Below are 20,717 nucleotides of genomic sequence, written 5' to 3' on the forward strand. Positions count from 1 at the left end.
TGGGATGGATTCGTCGACAGCGTGCATCGTGGCCTTCACGATATTTGCTTTGATGCAGTCGAAGGCCAGGCGGGCCTCTGCCGTCAGGGGAAAAGAGGTGGATTTGATGAGCAGACGGGCTTTATCTGCATAATTGGGGACCCACTGGGTGTAATACGAGAAGAAGCCCAGGCATCTCCTCAGCGCTTTGAGGCTGGTGGGGAGGGGAAGTTCCAGGAGGGGACGCATGAGGTCGGGATCAGGACCGGTGACGCCGTTTTCCACAACACAACCAAGGATGGCGAGGCGGCGTGTGCGGAATACGCACTTCTCCTTATTATAGGTCAGATTTAGGAGAGTGGCGGTGTGGAGGAATTTGTGGATGTTGGCTTCGTGGTCCTGCTGATCATGGCCGCAGATGGTGACGCTATCCAGGTATGGGAAGGTGGCCCGCAGCCCGTTCTGGTATACCATTCGGTCCATCTCACGCTGGAAAACCGAGACCCCGTTGGTGACGCCGAAGGGGATCCTAAGGAAGTGATAGAGGCGGCCATCCGCCTCGAAGGCAGTATATTGGCGGTCTTCCGGGCGGATAGGGAGCCGGTGGTATGCAGATTTTAAGTCGATGGTGGAGAACACCCGTTATTGCGCAATCTGATTAACCATGTCAGATATGCGGGGAAGCGGGTACGCGTCCAGCTGCCTGTGGCGGTTAATGGTCTGACTGTAGTCAATGACCATGCGATGCTTCTCCCCAGTCTTAACAACGACTACTTGGGTTCTCCAGGGGCTGGTACTGGCCTCGATGATCCCCTCCCCTAGGAGCCGTTGTACTTCGGACCTGATAAAAGCCCTGTCTCCAGCACTGTACCGTCTGCTCTTGGTGGCGATGGGCTTGCAGTCGGGGGTGAGCTTTTCGAACAGTGAGGGAGGGGCGACTTTAAGGGTCGAGAGGCTGCAGGTGGTGCGCGGTGGGCGATCTAAGAACGGGGGATTGCAAACAGAGAGCGGGGGAGAAGGCCCATTATACTCCATGGTGACACTCTTAAGGTGACACAGGAAGTCTAGCCCCAGGAGTATGGCAGCGCAGAGTTGTGGCAGCACGAGGAGCCTGAAGTTTTTGTACACTGTGCCCCGTACAGTCAGGGTCGTCACGCAATACCCGAGGACCTCCACCGAGTGGGTCTTTGAAGCCATGGAGATCGTTTGCTTCACTGGCAGTACTGAAAGGGCGTAGCGACTCACTGTGTTAGGGTGAATAAAGCTCTCCGTACTCCCACAGTCAAATAAACAGGTTGTAGTGCGACCATTTACCTCGATGTCCATCATGGACCTGGCAAGTTGGTGAGGCCTGGATTGGTCCAGTGTAACCGAAGCCACCATTGGATCTTGCGGCGCGGCTGAAGGCGTCCAAGATGGTGGCCCGCACGGCCCCCACGCGGCTGATGGCGTCCAAAATGGCGGCCCGCACGGCTCACACACGGCTGATGGCATCCATGCTGGTGGCCCGCGCGGCTCACACGCGGCTGAAGGTGTCCAAAATGGCAGCCCGCACAGCTCACATGCAGCTGAAGGCGTCCAAGATGGCGGCCCGCGCGGCTCACACGCGGCTGAAGGCATCCAAGATGGCGGGTCGCACGCGGCGCTACTGGGCTTGGTGGTCGACTTCGCCTTGCATACCCTCGCGTAATGGCCCTTCTTTCCACACCCGGAGCAGGTCGCATCCTTCGCCAGGCAGCGTTGTCGGGGGTGCTTCCCCACACGCAGAAGTAGCACTTCGAGCCTCCGGAGACTGCCGCAGCGGTCGGGTCATTGGTGGGACATGGCGTGGCGTAGGCCTGCGGCCCTCCCGAGTACAGAGGTGGCGGCGACTGTGGCGTCCACAATGTGCTCCCGTGGTCGGGAGTGTAGGCCTCGAGATTACGGAAGGCCACCTCTAACGAGTCGGCAAGCGCTACAGTCTTTTGTAGATCCAGCCCACCCTGTTCCAGCAGTCGTTGTCGGATATAGTTTGACCTGATACCCGTGACATAGGCGTCTCTGATTAAGTCATCCGTGTTTTGGGCGGCTGTCACGGCCTTGCAGTTGCAGGCCCTGCCAAGTGCTCGCAATGCACGCAGGAATTGGTCGCCCGATTCTCTTGGCTGTTGTCTGCGAGTAGCCAGAAGATGTCTGGCGTAGATCACATTAGTCTGTTTGTTGTACTGGCCTTTTAAAAGTTCGATCGCATCCTCGTAAGTTTCAGCGTCTCTGATCATCGAGAAAACCTGATCGCTTACCCGGTGTGGAACACGTGTGGCTTTTCGGCTTCGGTCCGGACGATGGAGGCAGAGGCGGTGAGGAAAGTTTTGAAACATCACAGCCAGTGATCGAAGCTGTTAGAGGCTCCTGCGACTTGAGGATCCAGTTCTAATTTATCGGGTTTTAATATCTGCTCCATCCCAAACTTTTTGTGAATAAAATTGATGCACTATCAATTATGCGACGACTAGTTAGTACGCAAGAACAAACAGGCTTTTATTCACAAAAAACTTGGAGCACACCCATGCTGATGAACTGGTCGGAACTGGTCCGGCGACTGAGGCAGGGGGGTTGGGAGCAGTCACCTTTATACCCGGTGGGGGGGGAGGAGTCTCAGGCAGGGCCGGCAGGGGTATGTCCAGGCATGTCACACATACACACAGGCAATAACTTAACAGTGGTTTACCACACTATGTAGTTCTAGATGCATTCTAGTCCACTATTGTCTCGTGCTGGCATCACAGAGATTCAGGTGTGTGGGGCAAATGCCTTCAGTTGCATTCCATTAGCAGTTGCAAATCAGTTTTACCCCGGCCAACAATGAGTTTCCTGATCTGCCATGGCGGGCACTGGTGGAAGATCCCTCAGGGAATTCATGCTGATGTGAAGCCGATATTTGGGCCTCCTACTGAATTCTCCACCCGCCCCCCAACACCCTCAGCTCACCCACCATTTAATCCATTAAGGGGCATGGTTCTCCGATGTTTTTCTCCACAGTTATTGATTAACAAAATCACTTTCTCCAGAATAAGCCATTTCAGAGTTGTGCATTTCTATGATTTAACTAGTCAGCCATTAAGCACAGAGAAAGAGAGACAATTTTCATTTGTGTTGAAACAAAAACTTCACCCTTAAAAATGTTTGGGGAGTGGGCACAGCAGCAAATAGATTCAAATGTGGTGATAGGGAGAAAAACTCTGTCAAACACAATAACTGAATCTGAAGTAAAATAAAAATTACATCCATGCTGTTTCATACATATGCAGTTTTCAATAAACCAGATCAACCAAATAAATCTTACCAGGAGTAGGGTTTGCATATTTGAAAGCTATTAAACCTCTAAAGGGATTTCTAAGTTGGTATGGTATTTCCCTGTATTATATGTTTCCATGATCTTATATCTATATTTCTTATTGGAACAATGAGTGACTGTCCCACGAGCTATTTAAGCAGAAATCACATTAGTGTACAGAGGTCAATGATCTGAACTGCATGTGTACATTTAATCATGCAGGCACACATTTTGCCTTGTCCAGTTTAATAGTGCAGCAAGCAAGCTCTGAGACCACAACGACCTTCTCTCAGAAACATCCCTGAGTTAAATACTACTTTAACATTAGAGAAAGTACATCTGAATGACTTAAATGATTGATCTTTCTTTGATGATTCTATAGGGAAATGAATTGTTGGAGTCTGAAGCAATGCAATTATGATAAGCATACCCGTGTAAATCACCAGTTTATTTTTCAAGGAACGTTGCTTAACAGTGCATTACAATTTGTATCCTTTATTTCTATAAAATGAGTTTTAAGAAATAGGGGTTATGAAATTACATAAATACTCTCTTTCTGCATCTCGGTCATTTACACTGCAAGTGAAAATCACATAAAGATTTGATGTATCCATTTTTTATGAATAAAACACAATTTAGTAAAATCTTTTTTCAATTTATTGATGAGCGTTAGAGTGATTCATCATATTCTTAAAATGCAGCTTCAATCTGACTTTCATCACTGTTTGAATTCTGAATATATCATCTATTCTGTCATAAATGTGACCAAAGGCAACAGGAGTAGGTGGAGGGGAATACCAAACATTGATGTGTGCGCATTTTTTTCAAATGTTTTATTTTAGAAATATCTGAAAGGATTAAAAGGAATTTATTAGTCAGACATTCTTCACTAAACCTCAAGTGATGCTGGTCCCTCTGTTCAGGGTGCCTTGTGAAATGATAATTTCACCTCATGTGGTTCAGCTGTCTAAAACCTTGTTCAATTTGTGCTTCAGCATGGCTTCCTCAGTGTTATGTGGTGACACATCTAATGACTGTTTCCAAAGAAAGGAAATTGAAGCACAATGGGGCCTGTAAGCTGTGCTGTGAGGTTTTGTACACACTGAGCCTGTGGATCACAGCTCTCCATACTTTGTCACTGAACAAAATGCCACACGGGATTCTGTGATGAATTAACATTGCACTGTTCATAGCTGAAGAAATATGTTGGTTAATGTGCGTAACGGGAGCAGATGCATAGGAACCACTACCACTTGCAATTTCCCCTCCAAGTCACAAACCATCCTGACTTGGAAATATATCGCCATTCCTTCACTGTCGCTTGGTCAAAATCCTGGAGCTGCCTCCCTAACAGCACTGTGGGTGTACCTACACCACATAGGTTGCAGCGGTTCAAGAAGGCAGCTCGCTACCACCTTCTCAAGGGAAATTTGGAATGGGCAATAAATGCTGGCCAAGGCAGCGATGCCCACCTTTCGTGAAAGAATGTTAAAAAAATCATCAGAGGTGCTACTTTAACTGTTTACCTACTTGACTTGGTCAAAGTCACTGCAGTGATTTTGTAACCAGTTAGGCAAGCCCCAGTGGACAATCATTGAGCATGACATGACTTCTATTCCCCAGGAAAAATGCAGTGAAATCCTTTGGCCAAACTGATGCTACCACTCTGAATGTGCCTCAGATGAACTTTTCTGTCTAGGAGCATGTGGCATTTATTTGAGATTTAAAAATTGTATATGAAGTTGGCTTCTTTATGTCTGTGTTGCAACCCCGTCAACCTTTAACCCCGTGGAGATAAAGCGGGATTTTAACCACACAGGAGACTCGGGGCCTCACAGTGGCTGAAGAAATATGACTGTCATGTACCGTGAATGTTCCCGGCATTTCCCTTTGAAAGTTACAATCAGGATCCTTCACCAGGCTTAGGTAGGAGTGCCGAAACCTATTTTAAAGCCTGTCTGAAAGTTGAATCAGGCAGACAAATGGCTGCACATGGACCCCAGTTTCAGGCAGTTGAAAGTATTCGCTGAGTTATGATTTCCTGCTGGCTGGTTAACTTTGAGTACAGATGGTCATCCAACTCTGAGCCTTGATAGTGAGTGCTGGTGGGCTATTCCACAGAGGAAGGCATCATTGCCAAACACAATTCTGTCCTCACCTGATGTCTATCCATTTCCGTCTGGTAGTGATTGCTGGCTGGAAGCAGGAGCAGAAACCCTGGACAACTTTCCCCTCTCTAATTCTAGGGTACTGAGGCCAACTGTAGCATCCCAACCATGGAAAAGCATTTAGATTTTAACACTTGGAGTTAATTTTACTTCATAATTTTGTATTGCAGTGAACATAACATCTCCCTGCACCAAGACCTGGATGCCATTTTCAGATATACCTCAAAATTTAGCAATGAAACTTTAGTCAGCATCTAACCAACTGATATCAGTCCCACATACAGGGCAGAGGCCGTCAGATTTATACCTGAAAATTCCATTACACACAACACAATGCTTGTTTCATGTTATGGGAGAACAGTACCACTGCTCTGTGTTCATTTCCAAGTTAAAAGAGGCAGAAACAGAGATAAGTACTAGAGTCCCAGAAGAACTAAAATTTAAGGGTGGCACGGTGGCACAGTGGTTAGCACTGCTGCCTTACAGCTCTAGCGACCTGGGTTCAATTCAGGGCTTGGGTCACTGTGTGTGTGGAATTTGCACGTTCTCCCCGTGTCTACATGGGTTTCCTCCGGGTGCTTTGGTTTCCTCCCACGGTCCAAAGATGTGCAGGTTAGGTGCATTGGCCATGTTAAATTGCCCCTTAGTGGCCTGGGATGTGTAGATTAGAGGGATCAGTGAGGCAAATATGCGGGGATAGGGCCTGGGTGGGATTATTGTCAGTGCAGACTTGATGGGCCGAATGGCCTCCTTCTACACTGTAGGAATTGTATGATACTAGATAGGCTGCAGCATATGTTTATTTTTGGGATGAGAAACAATATGGCCTCAGTGAATGGTTGACTGTTAATATTTCTGAAAATAGATGGCAGTGACAGTGGGTTGGATTTTCATGGCATCAGGAAGACTCTGGAGGGGAGAGAATGGCATCCAGGACTTGATGCACGGATTCCTGACCCCATTCCTGGCATTTGCACCCACACTTCCCAAAATGAAAACCCCATCTTTCCTAGCATTTTCTCCCAATATGAGAAAGCTGAGCTCAGATGAAAATCCAGCCCAATATGGGAGGCAGATACAGCTTTTCTACATCTCCAGAGCTAAACATATGGTTGAGGTAGCAAATAAATTCTTCATTTGACAGCAAGGATAGTCATGAGGATGTTTTTAAAATTTTACTTTTCAATGAACTCCACACCTGAAAGACTTTCTTTTGTCAATTGGCTGAAGAGCAGTTTAAAATGCCCCTTGTGCAGTCGTGAATAAGCTTCTTATTCAGGTAGTGGAAATGGAGACAATTGCATTGCGTGGTATAATTCCAATGCCCTATTCCTTATAGATCTTAGGAAGTGGGCTTCTGCAATTGGTGATTACAGAGCTCTGGCCAATATTAAAACCTACAGCTGCTCATCTGTGAAAGTTACCATTTAAAGTCTTAACTTTTAATAACTCAGCTGGAGAAAAAAACCAAATAAAAGGTTTCACATAATTGGCTCTGTTACAATTCAGCGAGGGATGGAGTGGCAATTTTCAAAGTGAGCTTTTTGTACATTAGGGACATGGTTTTTTATTTGGTGGAGAGGTTCAGTAGTTTTACTTTTTTTGTTACTTAGATGGATGCATTTTGGAGTAGTTTATCTCTTATATACATTTTTTTTTGGCACATATCCAATTTCCCACGAGCTGTGAATCAAACAATAAGCTTTGTCAGAAAGCAATATTTTGTGAACCTAAAAACGACTGTTGCCAATATTAACGGATGGATATTTAATGTATAATATTATATTCCTCTGTCTGCTATTTTAATGCATATTTCAGCCATTTATTTTATTGGAACATAGAACAGTACAGCACAGAACAGGCCCTTCGGCCCACGATGTTGTGCCGAGCTTTATCTGAAACCAAGATCAAGCTATCCCACTCCCTATCATCCTGGTGTGCTCCATGTGCCTATCCAATAACCGCTTAAATGTTCTTAAAGTGTCTGACTCCACGATCACTGCAGGCAGTCCATTCCACACCCCAACCACTCTCTGCGTAAAGAACCTACCTCTGATATCCTTCCTATATCTCCCACCATGAACCCTATAGTTATGCCCCCTTGCAATAGCTCCATCCACCCGAGGAAATAGTCTTTGAACGTTCACTCTATCTATCCCCTTCATCATTTTATAAACCTCTATTAAGTCTCCCCTCAGCCTCCTCCGCTCCAGAGAGAACAGCCCTAGCTCCCTCAACCTTTCCTCATAAGACCTACTCTCCAAACCAGGCAGCATCCTGGTAAATCTCCTCTGCACTCTTTCCAGCGCTTCCACATCCTTCTTATAGTGAGGTGACCAGAACTGCACACATTATTCCAAATGTGGTCTCACCAAGGTCCTGTACAGTTGCAGCATAACCCCACGGCTCTTAAACTCCAACCCCCTGTTAATAAAAGCTAACACACTATAGGCCTTCTTCACAGCTCTATCCACTTGAGTGGCAACCTTTAGAGATCTGTGGATATGGACCCCAAGATCTCTCTGTTCCTCCACAGTCTTCAGAACCCTACCTTTGACCCTGTAATCCACATTTAAATTAGTCCTACCAAAATGAATCACCTCACATTTATCAGGGTTAAACTCCATTTGCCATTTTTCAGCCCAGCTTTGCATCCTATCTATGTCTCTTTGCAGCCTACAACAGCCCTCCACCTCATCCACTACTCCACCAATCTTATTGGGTATACTCCTCTGTTAAAATAGCCAACAAAATGCCAAACAAATACATTATTCATTCAACAAACTAATATTGCTAGCAGTAATTTCTAGATTTTGGTCTCGGAATGATATATTGACGATATAATAGTGCAATGTGAAAAAATGGCTTTTTCAACATAATTGCCATAGCCCCGGAGAACCAGCATCAGAAGACAGCTGTCCATATTGGGTTGACCTTGTGAGATTTAACATCTTTAGCTTTTGGGTCTTGGACCTTGGCCTCCAACATTGAATAAAAAATGGATATGCTTCCTGTTCCAAACTGCCAAAAAGTGGGCTTCCAAAAATAAGTAGCTTGCACACTTAAGATATGTCTCTTCACTACCCTCTTAGGAATAGTACAAAAGAATGAACACAATAACAGAAACCAACGTTTCCTCTTGGGTATTTTACATGAATAGCGGTTTAGAATTCTTGTTGAAAGAATCCGTGACAGATAAAAATCGCCTATTCTGTTGTCCTACGCTGAACACCTCCCGTAGTTACAGAGATCTGGGATAATGATGGGCCTGCAACACAGCAAGCAAAGTTCAAGGATTGTGCGGCTGGAGTGAGTTGTTAGATTTCTTGATACTATTGAATACCTCTCGCTTCAATTCATTGGAGGTGATGAGCAATTCTGCCGTGAAATGGCATCGACCTTGAGAAAAAGTTTTATGAGAGGGACTGTCCAAATTTCCAGGGCAGGGTGAAGGGAGTTGGCTGTGGGACAAAGGAATGCTGCTTTTATGGTTTATTACTCTCCAGAGACATTTGAATGAATTGCTACGCTGCCAAATTCATAACATTGGTAATTTTACAACCTCGATAGAATACTTGCAGTCATGTTTCCTCACAAAAGAGTCTGACCATGTTTTAAAGCAATTATTTGTACATCAAGCACTTTGATGTATTTTCACATGATTTCCTGGTATGGTACAAATGCCAGATTTCCTTTTCCGCTATCAGTCAGTTTTAGATTTTATTTTAGTCTTCGATTTTATCCACACATTGTTAGGTAAATAAATTACTGGTGGGTGAAGCTGTATAATATAAACACTCATTCGTAATATTTACCTTGATATCTAATTCAAGAATAAGGCAATATGAGAGTTTCAATGGAAGCGTCTGAGGCATTACATTCTTGTTAACATTCAGCTCTGCCAACCTATCCTAAATAGGAATTAACATTTGTGTACAAATGAGATATTAAATGTGCTTGTCGGCATGTGCAGATCTGGTAGCCTTCCTCCATTTTTAACATGTATCTCTCTTGGCCTTAGTTACTTATAGAGTCATTCTAGCTGAATGCCATTCTGATTGGAACTTCTCTTCCAATTTTTCCTGCGTTAGTTTATTAATTACATCTAAAATTATGCATATTGTTTTCCCACATAACAAATGGTAATAGAAAATATATGCCGCAGTAAACTTTTTGCAGATATGACAAGGTTGGAAATGAATTACGAGACAGATTGAGATTACGTCCAAACATATTAGAGTTGAAGCATCAGGCTCCTATTGAACATTATGATGGCTTACTGTTTGTACTGGGTATCAGGGTAAATGTTATGAATTAAAGCTGAATTTCAATCCAAAGATGTGCGGGTTAGGTTGACTGGTGATACTAAATTGACCCTAGTGTCAGGGGGATTAGCACGGTAAATGTGTGGGGTTACTGGGATAGGGCCTGGATGGATTGTGATCGGTACAGACTTGATGGGCCAAATGGCCTCCTTCTGCACTGTAGGAATTCTATGATTCAATAAGTTTAATTATCCAGAATTCTTGCACAGTTTATAAGACACAAACAGGTCATTTGGCTGACAGTGTTGTGCTAGTGTTTATGCCCCACAGTTTCCTCCTTCCACCCCTGCACATATCCATCCATTCCGTTTTCATCTCATGTATTAACGTAACTTCCCCCTTAAAGTATCATAGAAATCATAGAAACCCTACATGCAGAAAGAGGTCATTTGGCCCATCGAGTCTGCACCGACCACAATCCCACCCAGGCCCTATCCCCATATCCCCACATATTTTACCTGCTAATCCCTCTAACCTATGCATCCCGGGACACTAAGGGGCAATTTAGCGTGGCCAATTAACCTAACCCGCACATCTTTGGACTGTGGGAGGAAACCGGAGCACCCGGAGGAAACCCACACAGACACAGGAAGAATGTGCAAACTCCACACAGACAGTGACCCAAGCCGGGAATTGAACCCAGGTCCCTGGAGCTGTGAAGCAGCAGTGCTAACCACTGCGCTACCATGCCGCCCCTTACGCCATTTGCCTCAATCACGCCAAGTGGTAGTGAGTTCAATATTTTGCACCATTCTCTGAGTAAAGAAGTTTCTCCAAAATTCTTCATTGAATTTATTAATGACTATCTTGTATTTATGGCCCATTGTGGATACTTTATCCTATCATGTCCCTTCCTCAATTTAAAAACCTCAATCACCTCACTGCTGAGTCTTCACTTTCCTAGTGAAAATAAATCAGTCTGTTCAGTCTTTCCAGATAGCTGTATCATCCTTGTCAATAACGTTTTTCAATTTATTTTTAGTAATATGGTATATTTTTAGTGACATGCAGGTCAGAATTATATTCGGTACTGAGAGTGGTCAAACCAAGATTCTTCATAAGTCTAATATAACTTATCTGCTTTTGAATTCTGCTATAGTTGACCCCAGTGGCTTGTTTTCAGTTCTTACAGCTTTGTTAACCTGCCGGCAAACTTTTAAGGATTTGCAAATTTGTGCCCCTAGATCCCATTGCTAAGTAAATTGTATTTGTAGAATTATAGAATCCCATTCAGCCTATTGAGTCTGCATCGACTCTCTGCCAGAGCATCCTACCCAGACCCTCCCCTCCACTCAATCCCCACAACCCCACGCTTTTATCCCGCTGAGCCTTCCACATCTTGGGTCATTAAGGGACAATTTTAGCATGGTCTATCCACCTGACCTGCACATCTTTGGACTTTGGGAGGAAACCGGAGCACCCGGAGGAAACCCACACAGACACGGGGAGAACGTACAAACTCCACACAGACAGCCACCCAAGGCTGGAATCACTAACCACTGTGCCACCATGCTGCCCGTGCCCCCCTATCCGATTAAGTATTGTTAGTTTTCATTTATCCAATTAAGTATTATTATTTTTACACAATATTAGCAAATTGTTTGATATCATCGGTCAATGTCAAGCGATAAAAAAAATCACGCATGTTTATCGGGTGTCATGGAGTATCCCGTCTGGTGCACTGGTTCATGGAGCATCAGTCCGGGAAATAAGAACAGTGACAATACAGAAGTACAAGTTATTCTGGATGGTGACTCGCAGTAAAGTTCACCATTCCCCAATACCAAATTTAAACAAGCATTCTTGATGACACTATGACGGCGAAGTTTGAGCAGCCTTCTTAGCCCAGACACTGTCGTACATCCACTGATAGAACTTTGCTAATCTTGATAACACAATCTGCTTTATTTTGTAGGCCAGCTGAATATAGTGCAGCCATTCCGACATTAGTGAAAGTAAAACATACGCTCAGAGCCGGGAAGATTTGGAACATTCCCTGAATGTTACTGAGTTTCTTGTTTCTCTGTAGTTCAATAAAACGTGGTGTGGAAGAGCCAAATACACTACATATCAATCACAACCAGAGATTCATTGTACACAATGTTGCATGAAACAATGCCTTAAACAATGTAAGAAATTATACTGCACTATTCATTCTCTTTATAGTCTATTTAACAGCTATCGCATATAAGGAAATGCTTCATCACTGAAACTTTCCTTTAGAAATGCTTTATCACTGTATTCCTTTCAAATGGATAGGAAGTGAGTGCTGTACTTTCAGGAAGAATATATTCTTAATTGACGTGAACTGAGACCAGAGTTTGGGGTTGAAAGCAATGTATAAAGTGACAATATCTATATTTTAAATGGTTTTTCTATATTAATACACAAAAGGACAGGAAGGCCTAAATGTTACTTACCATAAGTAGTTTGTAGGTGATTCTTCAGGTCCTTTACTTTTATATTCAACGCACAAAGTATAGATCTCCACCAACAGAAATCACTGGTGCTGTGACTAAAATGGAAAGAGGATGATTTGTGAGAAAGACGACTGCTCAAGTATATATATGAAAGAAAAATCTAACCCACCCTTTTCAAAGGGAAACCCCTTCGAAAAAACAAGTCACTTTCTCACTAGAACTATCAAAATTTTTCAACTTTTTGACCCTCCCACGGGTTTCTTCTGAAAAGGCATAGAGAAAGGTCGAGCCCCCTGATTGATGTTGCAAGCATGAGGATTCCCTCTTCTGCCCAGCCGTAATGGAAAAAAGGGTAGACACACTCCTACACTGCAAGAGGAAGCCCTGAAGGAAAGCCTTGGTGAACAGTGCAGCCTACACAAGTGGAAAACTTGCATCAACAGCAATGGTAACAATATCACAGAGCTGTAATTTACAGTAATAACTTTGTATGAATCGTAAATGTTTTTTTAAAAATAAACCGATCAGTCGGTTCATTAATATTTTTTTAAAACCGCACAAAATGTACCTGAAAAGAGTTACCGAATAAATGTAACGTACTGATATCACTGACCACAGTAATGTGGCTTCTCTGCATTTGAAGTACTGAGGGATAAAGTAGAACATAGAACATAGGACATGTAGATACCCATTCTTTTTAATAGCTGTAGTGTGAGGTACATTTAAAATAGTTGCTATTTAGAAAAAAAAACTTGCCTAGAAATGTGTGCAATTGATATTAATGGGTTCTGATAAAGAGTGATCAGTGTGAAATGTTCCTTTCTCCACAAGTGCTGCTGAGTGTCTCTGGTTTTTTTTCTGTATTTATTTCAGATTTTCAGCAACTACGTTTTGTCTAATATTTATCTGTCATTCAATATTTCAGTAGAGGAGCAAGCTCATTTAAAATGAACAGGTTAAAGGATGTGTTATGATAAATTTATTTATCAGTGTCACAAGTAGGTTTACATTAACACTTCAATGAAGCTACTGTGAAAATCCCCCAGTTGCCACATTCCAGCGCCTGTTCAGGTACACTGAGGGAGAATTTAGCATGGCCAATACACCTAACCAGCACATCTTTTGGACAATAGATGCGTAGGTAGACTCAGCTGTAAGATTAACTATTTATTTTGTGAAATATTTGTTCAGCAATATCTATCCCACCAAATTAATCGATAATATAAAAGAACTGAATTCAGGTTTTGTTAGTGAAATTCACATCAGCCCATCACTGGTGCAAAAATACTTTGCCTCTTCCAGAGCTGACGCCCTTTTCTAAGTCTAAGAACAACTTTAGTGAACAAGCAACACAGTTATGTCACATTCTTCTGCCAGTTAGTAGAACACACAACATTAATCTGTTTGAAATGAGTTTGACCTCTGCTGAAATAGCAGGCAGAAGAATATGACGTGAACATTTTACGTTCTAGGCCTTCTCTAAAGCGGCTTTCTAGTCTTTGAAGAAAAGTCATACTGACTCGAAATGTTAACCCTATCCTTCTCTCCACAGATGCTGCCAGATCTGCTGAGCTTTTCCAGCATTTTCTGTTTTTATTTCTTCCTAGGCTATACATTTTAGAGATTTGGAATCTTATGCTTCCAGCCTTAAGCCTTAGTTGATGGTGTAGTGGACCCGAGAATCAGTGTGTTGATTTTGTAGAACTATTTATGACCTGTGCTCCAGTCCAGCAAGACTATTTTTGTGACACAGGAAGAGCTTCTGGAGGGAGTCCATTGGACTAATATCAGTGAGGAAGTTGTGGGTTTGAACAGGACCTAAGAACCCCAGAAGGCCTGGGAAACAGAGACTCCTGGCAAATTTAATGGCAGGGCCTCAAGATCATTTTTTAACTTCCATGTCCTACTTGGCAGCTGGCTAGGTTGACAGTGGGCACGCTGCCAGGTAGGGAAAAATGGTAGAAAGATGCAACTAGGAACCCTTAGGGGCGGTTCTTAGCAAACAGATTTCCGGGCAGGGCTGGAGCGTCAGGATCAAGGTCTGGAGCAGGGAATGGGCCAGCCATGATCTCTGGGCAGGTGCATATCAAGGGTGGGAGTTGCCATTTGTGTCAGAGTCTTTAGATGGCCTGAAGGAGACCAAAGGCTTCCTTGCCGGCTGAGGGGAAGCCCTCCTGTTCTCCCTCAACCATTAGGTGGGCTATAAAAAGCACATACCATGTGGAGTTGGCATAGGGTGCCAACTGTAGTTAAACGTACTCCTGGAGGTTTTCTCACATCACTTGCCCCTACGCTCCAGCCATTAGTTGGCGCACCCTAGTGACGTACTTGCTTCCTACGCCAACAGTAAAGCAAAAAGGCTCATTGAATGATGCTTGATTGTCAACCAAACAGCCATTTTCCCCTGTTTTGAATATTTTTATGTCTGGGAAAGAGAAATATTCAAAGAAAATGAAAAAAACCTTTTAATGGCATTTCTCCAGGATTGTACACAGCAGTGTCTTGGAGATTGATCTTCAATTCTTGGAAAGTCCAGGCCAATCCTGAAAGGTTGACAATACTAAATTGACTGTTCCCACTTCTCATTACCGCCTGGGCTCCCCAAGCCCTGAGAAACCTGACTGTCAACAGTTAAATATAAATCAGACTCCTAAATAAACTGGGGAAGCCTGACTGAAAAATGTTAATGAGGTGTTCCACCTCAGTGAGACAAGGCATTCACATGGCATGAAACCTGTCGCTATAAAGAAAGCAGCTGATGCTTCTGCATCAGTTTGGCTTTGTCTTTCGAATATTTTGTGTTTCTGCTCCCATCCCCACTGACCTCCTCCTGCCATAATGTGTAATAACATCAAAAGTCTTTTCATTTTTAAAGCACTTTGCTTCTACAATCAAACAAACTCAACAGAAACACACCTGCAAAAGTAAGTGACTAAACTTGCATTATGAGAAGAATTAGTCAGCTGCTCCCACCCAGAAAGTTCAAAGTTCAAGTTTCCTTCCAGTTAGTCCCTTCAACTCATCCGCCCCAGTCGGGTGAATGGGGTATGTTGTCACTGTAACGGAACATAAGGGCTGGAATTCTCCGGACTCGCACGCCACGCTACCGCTGACGGTGAGAATGGAGAATTTGGCACTCAGCCAAATCTCCATTCGCAGCAGTGGAACCAGAGAATCCCAGCAGGGTTCCCAGAGAAATCTGGCCCAAAATGCTTTGTCAAGTGATTTGGGATTGGGGGTGAAAATAAAAACTGACATTTTCAGTCAGATCTTTCAGTTGCATATAAAAGAGCCCACAGCTGAGGTCCAACCCACCTTTGTGTCGCAGCTTTGACAGGATGTGTGGCAACATGATGAGTGTGGTCTTAGGGGGAGGAAGAAAGGGAAACAGCCAATAAAGTCAGCTGGCTTTTTAAAACAACCACACTATCCTTTGGTGAAAGTTTTATATCCTTTGCACTGAACAAAATATCCATATTTATCCTTTAAGAATTCAATGGTAGATTCTATCACAAGACTTTGTACAATAATAGAATTGGAAATACTCTATTGGCTTTACGTTCATTGGTGCCCTATATGAATTTGACCAGCCTCTATATTATGAATTAATGCAACTAAAACTTTGATTACTTGGAGGTAAAATCCTTCTAATCAGTGATTTCAGTGAAGTCAATGCTAATCCACCTCACGCCGCATCTTCCATTAAAGTTAACATCTGAAAGAATTTCAACCCTTTCTTGCCCAAGTATGATGGCATGTTAACCTATTTTCTTTCAATTTGAGCTGCATTGCCGTGAGGGGATAGTGAACAGGAGAGCCAAATATCTTTTGACAAGAATGGAGGGAAATGGGAAGGAGAAGCAGTCACTCCGTTTATTTCCTTACACAGGCTTCCTAGAGGTCAACACAAGACATGGATAGGAGGTAGCCATAGGTTAACTGGTCCTCCATCATACTCTGTCAGATGCAAGTCCTGTTCAGCCCAAAGAGAGCCAAGACAGACTAAGACAGAAGGCTAAATTAGAGAGTAACATAGCCAAAACAAAAACATCCTTAACCTTCTTAACATTGCCAGCACTGCCATTTTGGAACCAAGAGTTTGAACAGCCAGGTAAGAAATTGGGCTTGTTGGCACCTATTTCTGGCCATTGTGAGTGTCCTGCGGGATACAAAATGACATCTGCAGAAAGTATGCACATTTGAGAAGCAAAGTACACTGATTGTTATCTTGGTGTATGCATTGGCACGCATGCCTTGAACATCTGCTGGAAGTATGCAGAGTAGGCGGATCATGATTTCTATCAACATGCAATGCAGATTTGGACCAATGCTATCTCTTAAGGTCACACAGCTGAACACATGCAAAGCAGTTGGAAAGATCCCCAACAGCACTGTTTAAAGGATCATCAACTGCATGCAGTGTCGTTTCTGGTTGATTTTTTCTGGCTGCGGCTATAAATTTTGCGATGCTTTCATGAGTGGACAAACTTACCACCAGCTATCAGGCAAGCTAAGAAGCAGGTGCATCTGAAAGAGCAGACAAAGGAAGAGAAGAAGGCAGAAGAGGAAGGGAAATGGCAGCATGGACATCACCCTTCCGCTCAGGCTAAGTGTGAAGAACTCATCCAAGTGTGATGCCAGTAACCGATTCCCCATTCACCAACAATCCCACACTCCTTTGCTTCCCTCTGTTTCCGACCTTGGCCACAATGCAAAAATATAAGTCACCATAAAATGAAGATTCCATACCAGATTTGTAAATATAATCATGCCATATTGCATCAAATATCAACTAATTACCCTCAGTGCCTGTCCACCTGCGTGCTCCTACTGCACAGTGTTACCCCAGTGGCTGCAACTTGCCTGGTGGAAGGCTTGTAACTTTCACTGGAAGAGACTGCAGATGGCCTGGAACAGCTCTGGACCCAACAGGTTCAACTTCAGCCTGTGCCATCTCAGCATGGACTCACTGGCTGACAGGCACCAGCAAGGACACTGCTAGAGTGGCAGTGGTGGGAGGATAATCATTCTGGGGGAGGATAGCAGGCTGCGTATGATTCTATGGAGCCATGATCACTTTCCTCAATAATTCTATTGGAGGATAGAGTGCTGAGCTGCTGTAACACCCTGCAAGCCCCTGTTGAACACTGTTATCTGCAGCAGTCTGAGCTCGCGTGACTTCACTCTGAACTCCCACTGCAGCACTCAAAAAGTTTGGTTGAAGCTATTTCTTCTACAACGGAATGTGAGACATAGAACCATAGAATCCCTACAGTGCAGAAGGTGGCCATGACCCATCGAGTCTGCACCGACTTAGCATCTTACCCAGACCCACTCTTCCACCCTTTTACCATGGCTAATCCACCTAACCTACACATCTTTGGACACTACTGGGCAAGTTAGTATGGTCAATCCGCCTAACTTGCACATCTTTGGACTGTGGGAGGAAACTGGAGCACCTGGAGGAAACCCAGACGAGCACGGGGAGAACATACAAACTCCACACAGTTACCAAAGGCTGGAATTGAACCGGGTTCCCTGGCGCTGTGAGGCAGCGGTGCTAAGCACTGTGCCACCATGCCGCCCATATTGGTCATCAGTTGCTCCACTAGGGTTGAGTTCATGAGTGTGCTAACTGTGTTGGCTACCATTTCTGTGCTAAAAAAGATGTGCTCAAGCTCTGTGCAAAACCTATACCAAATTGGTGCCAAACACCTTGGCACTGACTTCCTGGTAAGCTTCCCAATGCACCAAGCATTTTAGTGAGTTGAACCATCAGTCTTTTTCTGTAGCCTGGACTGTTGATATCCTTCTTTGAATCTTCTGCAACAGATCTTGTATTAACCTCACTCTCTGATGAACTGGCACCTGCACTATCCTTTCTTCCTGCCTGGCTGCATCCCACTTGTGTCCAGGGTCACAATGTGTGCAGATCTCACCACTGATATATCTCCTAAGGCACGCGTAATGCCATTATCTTGCTAGTGACTGTGAGATAAAATCAAGTGATGGTACTGTATCATCACTGTCTTTTTCGAGTTCCTCCTTCGAAAGGCAAAAAAGTACAAGGGTAAGGATGTGGTGTGGAGAGAGGGAGGGGGCAGGGTGAAGCACAAGGTTCACGGTTACAGAATCTGCAGTTTATACATAAGAAGAGACTGTGGGATGAGGAGGAAGTGAGATGTGAGTAAAAGAATTAGGTACGAGGATACCATCATCTTTAATTTTCTTCAGGCCTGCCAAAGGCCTCAGAAATGACTGGTCCAATAATAACCTGTAATGCTCCTCCTTGTGGGCTAGGACATGCAGGCACTCCTGTACCAACTGCCCTGGCTATACCACTCCTGATGCCTTTGATTGTATTCCACCTACACTTGCAAGAGAAAGGAAAGTGTGTCAGACGTGAAGTATTTTGGATGGTGTGGCTGTCGTGGTTGAATGTTGGCTGTGTGTATAAAAGCTGTGAGATATGAATTGCTAGTAGGTGAGTGATGAGGCTATGGTGAATTAAGAGGCTGGGGATAGTGACGGAGTGATAGAGATAAGGCATTTGAAAGTATATTTACTGTCCTTGAGCTTGCATGTGAGATCGCTAAACTAATCACGGCATTGTATCTAGATCCTTAAGAGTAGAGACTTGGCAATGATCTCTGTGGCTATCTGCTCAAACTGTTTTTTTCACCATGTATCTGGACCATCCCCTATCATTACCCCCCTTCCCCCCCACACATACACACACTTGTTGGAGATGGTCATTGCCTGGCACTTGTGTGGTGTGAATATTAGTTGCCATTTGTCAGCTCAAGCCTGAATATTATCAACTCCTTGGTGCATCTGGACATGGACTGCTTCAGTATCTGCGGAGTTGTGAATGGTGCTCAACATTGTGTAATCATCAGCGAACATCTCCATTTCTGCTGTTATGATGGACCTCATAGTAGTGATGTCCTGGAACTGAGATGATTGACCTCCAATAACTACAACCATTTTCCTTTGTGCCAGGTACGATTCCAACCAGTGGAGACTTTCCCTTTGATTCCCATTGACTCCAGGTTTGCTGGGGCTGCTTAATGCCGCATTCAATCAAATGCTCCCTTGATGTCAAGGGCAGTCACTCTCACCTCTGGCATTCAGCTCTTTTGTCCATGTTTGAACCAAGGCTATATTGAGGTCAGAAGCTGAGTGACCCTGGCAGAACCCAGCTGAACATCAATGAGCAGGTTATTGCTGAGCAAGTACCGCTTGGTAGCACTGCTGATAACATCTTCCATAACTTTGTCTTTTCTGATGATCGAAAGCAGACTAATGGTGCGGTAATTGGCTGGGTTGGATTTGTTCAGTTTTTTGTGGGCAGGTCATACCTGGACAATTTTCCACATTGCTGGGTAGAGGCCAATATTGCAGCTGTGCTGGAACAGCTTGGCCAGGGAGGCGGCAAGTTCCAAAGCACAAATCTTCAGTGCCATTGCCGGAATATAGTCAGGCCTCATAGCCTTTTCAGTATTCGGTGCCCTCAGCAGTTTCTTAATATTAGTGGAGTGAGTTGAATTGGATATAGATTGACATCGATGATGCTGGGGACCTTCGGAGGAGGCCAAGATGGATCATCCACTCAGCACTTCTGGCTGAAGATTGTTGTGAATGTTTCAGCTTTATCTTTTGCACTGGTGTGCTGGGTTCCTCCATCATTGAGGATGGAGATATTTCTGGAGCCTCCTCCTCCAGTGAGTTGTTTAATTGTCCATCACTGTTCATGATGGGATGTGACTGGACTGCAGAGCTTAGATCTGATCTGTTGGTTGTGGAATCAGTTAATTCTGTCTATCACTTGCTGTTTATGCTGTTTGATGTGCAAGTATTCCTGTGTTGTAGGTTCACCAGGTTGACACCTCATTTTTAGCTATGCCTGGTGCTGCTCCTTGCATGTTCTCCTGCACTCTTCATTGAACCAGGGTTGATTGGCTGGCTCAAGGGTGATGGTAGAGTGGGGGATATGCCGGGCCATGAGGGGACAGATTGTTATTGAGTACAATTCTACTGCTGCTGATGGCCCACAGCACCTCATGGATGTCCAGTTTTGAGTTGGTAAATCTGGTCAAAATCTATCCCATATAGCACGGTAGCACTGCCACCCTACACTGTATCAGCTAATGGCAGAGATAGTGCTGACTGTATGCACAAATTATGTAAAGAGCAGACAGCACAAAGGTGGCTATCTAATTCAGCCCCAAAGCATCATGTAGTTTTTACAATGTCATAATTTTTATATAGGTTAGCTGAGAACACATTTACAGCTGCTGGAAAATGAGAAGAAGCAGTTTTCCAGCTCTGTGGCATGTTGAAAAATCCTTGTGTCAAAAATGTAATACATGGCACTTGAAAAAAATTAGCCCATTAAAATAGAAGTGCATTCTCTGGTTAGTATGTAAGTACTAAATGACGAGGAGCAAAGGGGTCAGCCTTGGCTCTACAGATGTACTTTTGCACTGAAACAGAAGGTTATGCATTCAAA

General features: G+C 44.0%; 1 protein-coding gene across 1 annotated transcript in view; it reads right to left on the reverse strand.

Annotated features, from left to right (window-relative positions):
- The window catches only part of LOC144507914 (uncharacterized), a 77,452-nt gene extending 57,781 nt beyond the window's left edge, over nt 1-19,671 (reverse strand). Inside the window, exon 1 of the mRNA XM_078235469.1 lies at nt 19,567-19,671. Coding sequence (XP_078091595.1) covers nt 19,567-19,671 — 105 coding nt within the window. The remainder of the gene's footprint in view (nt 1-19,566) is intronic.
- Nucleotides 19,672-20,717: the final 1,046 nt, after the last annotated feature.

Source organism: Mustelus asterias, chromosome 1, assembly GCF_964213995.1.
Source record: "Mustelus asterias chromosome 1, sMusAst1.hap1.1, whole genome shotgun sequence".
Lineage (NCBI taxonomy): Eukaryota > Metazoa > Chordata > Chondrichthyes > Carcharhiniformes > Triakidae > Mustelus > Mustelus asterias.